This window comes from Pangasianodon hypophthalmus, chromosome 13 (assembly GCF_027358585.1).
Source record: "Pangasianodon hypophthalmus isolate fPanHyp1 chromosome 13, fPanHyp1.pri, whole genome shotgun sequence".
NCBI lineage: Eukaryota > Metazoa > Chordata > Actinopteri > Siluriformes > Pangasiidae > Pangasianodon > Pangasianodon hypophthalmus.
The window spans coordinates 6452943-6460628 of record NC_069722.1 but is presented as its reverse complement, the minus strand read 5'-3'; the positions used below and the strand labels follow the sequence as shown (position 1 = coordinate 6460628).

The following is a 7686-nucleotide window of genomic DNA, read 5'->3' as shown; positions in this document are numbered from 1 at the left end:
ATTCAGAAGATAAGCTTATACCATATATGGGCATAGCAGTTACTGAGGTAGCAGCCAGGTAGAGAGTCTACAGTAGTAATGAAAAGAAATTAAATATAATTTTTTATGAATACAGTGTAGTAAATATAGTGTGAGTAAATGTCGAGAAAATGATATTTTTTATTTTTTAATCAGTGGAAGCATCAACCTGAGGTGAAAGGTCTCTTAGGCTCGTCGTGGCGCGTGCACTTTTTTTTTGTGGAAGCAGCTGCTGTGTGTCGGCGCGCGCGCAATGACGCACGGGTGTCTTGGGGTGAATTTCTCTCTCTCTCTCTCTCTTTCTCTCTGTCAGCGTCATCTCTCTTCACACTGTCAGAGGAGTCGCAGCTGGGCATGGTAGTGATGTTGGGCTTGGTGGTGGAACACGCGGAGGAAAGAAACGGAACCGGTAAGAAGCACGCGGAGCTGAATGAATGCTTATCTTATTAGCGCGTTTGCTTCAGTCCACGAGCGCGCGAGCAAGTTTGTGAAACGTAAATGCTAATGTTTACGCTGTTATCGTGCTAACTGCCTGTCACTTCAGACTGACATCTTTTTCCCACGGTATGCTGAAGGATGTTTGGTGAATTTAATAGGATACAAATGAACACCAGGAAGAGAGTAACACACTGACAGAAATGGGTGAAGAGTTTCTATGTAGAAACTTATGTTTTTGTAGAAGGTACCTGTGTCTGGACTTGGGGGTGAAGCTCCAGAGATGTAGCTAACTGTTTTGTTTTGTTTTTAAAGAAAGCTAAGCTAAACTGAATTCTGAACAGTGGGTTAATTCATCATCGATACACGGAAGAACATCCGGTTTGGTGTTTATTTTGTTACTTAAAACACATCAAATGTGCTAAAAGAAGAGTTAGAAGTAAGACTGTAACTGTTAAGCTGGACTTCAGGTTTCTGGTTGTTTATGCTATGCTGATGTCTGTAAACGACTCAGTGGCACGAGCGCATTGGGAACCGATTCAGTGGCACGCGCGCTGTGTGAACCGATTCAGTGGCACGCGCGCTGTGTGAACGGATTGTTCAAACAAACAACTTTTACCGCGTCTTATGGCAAAACTCAGTAACAGACAGTAACAGGTTTTTTTTTTTGGAAAAATCTTAAATCTAACTTCTGTAGTCTCGACACATTTCGTGTAGGTTTGTCTAAATGAAATGATGAACCTTTATCTTTCAATTGACCTGCTCGTGCGGGGTTTACGCCTCCACGCGCACACTCTCATCTCTGCTCGCGCGCGTCAAGTTTTCCAGCTGTTATCCAGAAAGATAGCTGCAGTTCTGTACCAACATATTAACCTGTCTGACTGTTGTGCTGTTGTCTCATCTGTTCAGTGCTGACTCAATTCATGATGCAACTTTTCACTTTTTTTTTTAATTGACATCCAGAGATTAGAGATGAGAAACAGGGCTTGCATCCTTGGTGCAAAATACTGTACATGGTCACATAATGACTTCTGTATTGGCTTTACAGTTGTTATAAAAGTTATAGAAGCTAGATGGGATTCATTTCATCTGTATGAACAGAATAGTATAGCATTGTAGTGCTAGACCTCTTAGAGATCTTGTAGGCATCTGAGCCACCGAACGGTAGGATGATATGAATATGAAAAATAAACTGGATGACAACCGTACAATCCAATTTCATGGTTTTCAGTACATCATGATAGCTGCCTACAACTTCACATGGTTGAAGTGAATGACATTAAAGGAGCAGTTTGTAACCCGAGTCACGTTTACACAGGCCCGATTTTGCTGTTGCAACGTAAAAGAGATCAGTGGCCTTAGAGTGCATAATGTGGCGTGTTCGTCATCAGCTGCTTTATTGCCATACTGACCAAAGACACCTGATGGAGTTCTGAAAGTGTCAAAATTTTTGATCAAAATCTCAGAGCGAGAGCGCTGCTACGACGCTCGTCTAAAAGCAACCAGTAAGAGGACGACATAGTATTACGCTAAACTCACAAGACAGCTAAAGACGCGTTAGTGGCAATGGCAAAATGTAAAAAAACATGGTAAAGGACAGGAAAAAAACATCCTTATTAACTCAAACTCACATTGAAAAATGTTTCTGTTTATGTGTGACTGCATATTTCTGCACAAGCCCAGATCACACTGACTGCTGATGTAAACAGAACGTCGTAAATTTCTTTTATTTTCTTTCTATCTTTAGAGGACCTTCATCATATAATCTGACATGGAGAACACATTATTGAACAGTATATAATAGAATGCGACCCAGATTTTATTGGGATCATCTCGTACAGTGTGACAAGTAACAATCTTCAAAGATGGCTGAATTAGAGCCCCCTGCTGCATGCCAGGTGAACTGCGATTGCGTTGAGAAGTTTCCTCCATCCTCTCTCTTATAACTATGTACAGTGTATCTCATAGTTGTTTTGAATGTAACTGCATATGGTAATGCAAGTAAAAGTTAAAAATGTAAATCTGGCAGGTTTGAGAGCATGTGAAATTGCGATTACTGTCTGTGTGGGTCTCCTCTGGGTTCTCTGGTTTCCTCCCACCTCCCAAAAACACGCCGGGAGGAGGACTGATGACTCTAAATTGCACCTAGGTGTGAATGAGTGAGTGTAAGAGTGTGTGTGGTGCCGTGTGATGGCCTCGCGTCTTATCCAGGGTGTATTCCCATCTTGTGCCCAGTGTTCCCGGGATTGGCTCCGGATCCCGGACCCCTGAAGATGAATGAATGAATAAGAAAGAATGTATATGCGCGTGTGTCTTGCGCTGTGTCTCACCTTCAGGATTACAAGTTGAAATTAAGTGCATACAATGAGAACTGAATTTCAGCCTACAGTATGTACAAATAACCTAATTCTTGGTTTTATTAATAGTCACATTGTGAGTCTGCCAAAGCTGATTAACCTATTTTTCAGGCTCTGTTCTCCGGCTGTATGTTATCATGATAATTGTATAATGACTACTCCATGTCTGCGGGTTCTTGTTAGGCACCATTTTGACTGAAAAGGAACAAAATGATGTTTTTCTGCCACAGGGAATTAAAAGGCAGCCACCTAATTTGTACCCACCCTCTGGCATAGCAAACAATTTATGCGCTCATATTCAGTAAAGACTGCTGTTCACTGACACCGTGTCATTTTACTGCAATACCTGCAAGTATTGCTATGTATCATAATTTACATCTCATCAATTTTCGAAATGATTTTGTACTTTGCAGATATGGCCTATAAAATCAAACCATTATGTATTTATTTTTTTACATTTTGAGCCAATGTGTGATTGTTTTCACTATGAAGGATACATGATGCTTGTCTTGAACATATCTGTCCTAATTGAGAAACGTTAGAAGATTTTATCTCCCCACCACTTTTTAACTCTCTCATTAGGATAGGACGCCACAATCTCTTTTCCTGCGAACCTGGATGTTTGTGTTACACATGCTGATATGATCTCCATGACGGTGTGGATTGGAACACTGCTTCAAAAATGTGTTTGGTACAAATGAATCTGGTTTGTCGTTGATCATATAAGTAAATTTTTTTCTTTTGTCGTCATTTTTAATCCCCAATGCTTTCATTGCGAATACAGTGTAAAGAGGTAAATAATGTGGTGTTTATTAGCCTGACAAGATACTTTCACTAGCCAACATTAGTGACAATGTGGATGAATGGATGAATGAGAATTCTGAATGTGCTAACTTTGTCTTTTTTTTTTTTTTGATAGACATATGTTGTTGTGAGCATCTTTCAGATAAAGATGGCAAACAGCATTTGCTCTCTCTCTCTCTCTCTGTCTCTCTCTCTCTCTCTCTCTCTAGCATCTTGGCTGATGTATGGTTATGAAGTTCTAGTTGAGCCAGAGGCATGAGGAAATTAATCATGGCTGGAAAAAAGATTCATTCGGGTTCGGGTGGGCAACGTGATGAACAGCTCTTGCTGCTGCCATTATGACCGCAATTATAGCGTCTCTTCTTTCCCCTCTATAGAAATAACTGATGTAAACATTTCTTTAGTCGTATTCTGTCATGTTAGCAGCCCTTCATTTTAGGTGTTGTCTGGTTAATGATGTTTGAAGAAGCCAATTGTTACTTTATAGAGCTCTAAAAGCATGTGTGTGTCTGTGTGTGTGTGTGTGTGTTGGGGACAGCAGTCAGGAAGTCACTTTATAAGGCAACAAGACACAACAACAAAAACAAAGTTGTTATTGTGGTCGGACATGGACAAAGCTAATTATGTACCTTTTGATGGTCGTGCCACCAAAGCACACACAATGCGCACTCCTGCAGTGCCACCAGAAACCCGGCGCCGTGAACTGAGGACAGACTCAACCACTGACCCAACCAGCTTCCTGGTGGCTTTACTGCTCGTAAAGCAGTGACACAAAACCAACACAAAAAGACACAATTAAGAAGCAAATCCTCTCCTCATTATTGTAGTGAAGTTGCTGATATATGCTTTCTCTGGCTTTACTTAGCACTGTTTCAAAATGTACAGTGTGCATGAGTGTGTTTGTGTGAGTGTACGCTACTGAGAGTCACGAAAAGAAAACCCCAACAAACTTGTTATTGCTTGACATTTCCCCTTCAACATTCAGTACTAATTGCACATCCGCTCAGTGATATGAGGGCATTGTGGTGGTTCAAGAGTTCCTAACTAATTACTCTGGTGAGCTTATGAGGGATTATTTGAGGCAGTTCAAGATTTTTTCAAGATGATGTCTCAATTGAACAGTTTTCTAAGATTTTTCAAAGATTTTTTAAAAAGCCTTTTAATAAGCCTGCGCTCTGATGCATAGAATAAGATAAACAAAAAAAGAACTGAAGCTCATTGAACGCTTCATGGGACAGCACACACAGCCATAAACACGGAGAGAGAAAGAGAGATCTTGTAAATACAGATCAGGAAACAAGGTTCAGGTGTGCTACATCAGCTATTAGTTCTTATAGCTCACCTACTGATTCTTCCCTCATGGTGCAAACCCACGTTAAACACTCTCTTCACGTGGGTTATATAGCCAGCTTCACGTTTCTTGGAGGAAACACTCGTTAGCTTTCACCCTTCCAGACTGGTAGTTGTTCTTTATAGGAAAGTGGGTGGAAATTGGCAACAAGTACACTGGAAGTAAAACTAAACAAAAGTTGTTTTAAAAAAGTTTTTCAGATCCACATCAGTCTCCACTTGTATACTGTAACTGAATTGAACTAAGATCAGTGGACGCTAAAAAAAAAAGTTGTTTAAAAACAGATTATTTATGTTAAAGCAAAAAAAACATATAAAATGTCTTATAGGGGTGTACGGTACACACGATACACAAAATTCAAATTTGATACAATACCTTTTGGATAGGGCAAAAAATAAGCATTGCCTCTGTATTTGCTTTAGATTTCCATTTTCAGTAGATTAAAACTTTCAACATTATAAAAGTACAATAACCGAAACTTAATGTCAGTGTTTGTGTGATCCTTTCAGATTCTTAGCAGCACACAATGAAAGAAAAGCTGTGCATTAGAATGTAACATGGCTAGCTTTCACTGGCACGACTCATCTCGTTGTGTACACTTTGTGAATTGTACACACATTTTTGGCAGATTCAGTATTCTGTGTTGTGTTGGTCCACCACTTGCTGGCTGTCAGAGTCATAACTTACCAGGAAGCCCATACACCAGATCTTTGAGGTTGCTCCTGAGCAAAGCTATTGCTGTTTGTCTAGAGCTAATACACTAGTATGCTAGAGTTTTGGGCCATGAAAAACAGCCTGCGTCGTGATTCGAGATGAAGGGGTAATTACTTTTTCAGAGCAGAGAGAGTGGGCTTGATTAAGTTTAAATGTTTATTACACCTCACATAATTTAAGTGGTATTTTATGATGAATAGCCTACTTCATTATGCAGTCTGTTGAACGTATTGTTCGAAGCGCAGATATATCGAATCAAGAGCCTTGTATCGCACAATATGATACACCCTATCGTTACACTCCTTGTGTCTTAGTAAGGTGTTAATGTCAATGCTCTTTTAGCAGAGTGCTATGGCGTATGTGATTTGCATCATTTTCATGCTCACCAGGCCATTCAGCAATCCCTCGTACCATGTGGATGGGGGTGGAGTCATCCTGGTGTAGACCACACCCAGAAGGTAGAAAGAAGTACTTTGTTGACTCAGACCTCTTCTCTCTTAAGAAAGCAAAACAGAGCCACCGGTTTTCCTTTAATTTGTTACTGCCATGTTAGACACTCATGAAAACTCACAAACACAATCCTTGAGAACTCACTGGTCATGTCTCTGTCTCTATTAATGTGTGTGTGTTGGTGACTGCATTGTGTATGACAGCTGCATAAGGCTGTGTGCTGCACCACCTGCCCTTTTCTGTAGTAGACTTCCTCCAGCAGCCGTCACGCTGCCACCCTCCTGTTGGAGCTCAGGACGGAGTCAGCAGGAGGCGACCCCGAGGTCTCACAGCTAATGTTTCAGCACCATGGCCCCTCTGTTTCTCCCTGGCTGACAGAGGGGACTGCGCCCTCCATACGCCTAAACACACACACACACACACCCTTTAACCAAACGACCTTCACAGCCTCAAGTGTTTGATGCCTGAGCGTCCGGTCTCAATGATGTGTGTGTGTGTGTGTGTATGTGAAGCCAAAGAATCCAACTTTGGCTCAGACTTAAAGAGATGGGTGTTGCTCATGTACACGCACACACACCACATGCGTCAAACCAGTGCCACAGATTTGTGCCTAACAGTGCACTTCTGTGTAAGCCATGAGTAGACACGAAACACACAAACAAATAACACACACATGAATAGAGGGTTGAGTGAGGGAGAGCAGGTACAGCACCTCTTTCTCTAATTCCTTTGGGATTCTTCAGTATGAAAGAAGGCACTGTTGCCTCATCAGCATTTTTGTGTATATTTGTGTGTATGTGTGTGTGTGTGTGCATGCCAGTCTGCCTGTTCATTCATATCCATGTAGGAAAGAAACAGCCCCTTCTAAAGCGAAGGTCTGTATGACTAGGCTTGTAGACTAGGCTTGTAGACTAGGCCTGGGTCACACATAGCAAATTGAAACACGTGAAATATTTACTCTCCATATAGGTGAACTGCCTTGGGCGGAATTTGAGTGATGGGGGCAAAATGTAGCACAACTTTTATGCCGCTTGTTAGGAATTCGATCACAAGTGCTCTATGAGTGTGCAGTGTAAGGAATGTCTGAGTTATAACATGGGCTGTCATTAAAAGTTGCCATGTTGGGATTAAATATTTTCTTGAAGCAGTTATATAGATGTATATACCAAAACATGCGTCAGAGATCTTTCAAGGCTTTAATGTGCCTATTTTATAGTCGAACTGGTTGCTAGTTCACTCCCAGTTTAGGTTTTTCACCCCATCACCTGACACCTACTGTTCCAGGATGGTGAGACCTTAGAAAGTCGTGCCGCTTGGAAGCGTGTTTGTACTTCAACTAGTGTGAGCCGTCCCTACTTCCCTCCTTTTCAATTTTATTTTCAGTACTTGCATTATTCACACTTGAATTTTTTTGTCCCACCAACATACTAAATATGTGTTTTAAATTCTTTGGTTGATAAATCCATTTCATTTTGCTCTTCTGTCTTAAGCCTCTGTTTATACTTCTCCAGAGCTGCTTCTGAGAGACATCCTCAATGAACTTCAGAAAGCCCAGAG

The 7686-nt window shown here is 41.1% G+C and overlaps 1 protein-coding gene across 4 annotated transcripts in view; it reads left to right on the top strand.

Moving 5' to 3' along the window:
* Positions 1–255: 255 nt before the first annotated feature.
* Positions 256–7686, top strand: part of znf385c (zinc finger protein 385C) — a 94403-nt gene continuing 86972 nt past the window's right edge. For 2 of the 4 annotated variants that reach the window (XM_026917251.3, XM_053239025.1), the window contains exon 1: positions 309–427. Coding sequence is in view for 2 of the 4 variants with exons in the window: in XM_026917250.3 (XP_026773051.1) it covers positions 373–427 (55 nt within the window). In the remaining 2 variants the exon portion in view is untranslated. Of the gene's footprint in view, positions 428–7686 lie in introns of all 4 variants that reach the window. The other 2 variants (XM_026917250.3, XM_026917249.3) reach the window with 2 other exon arrangements.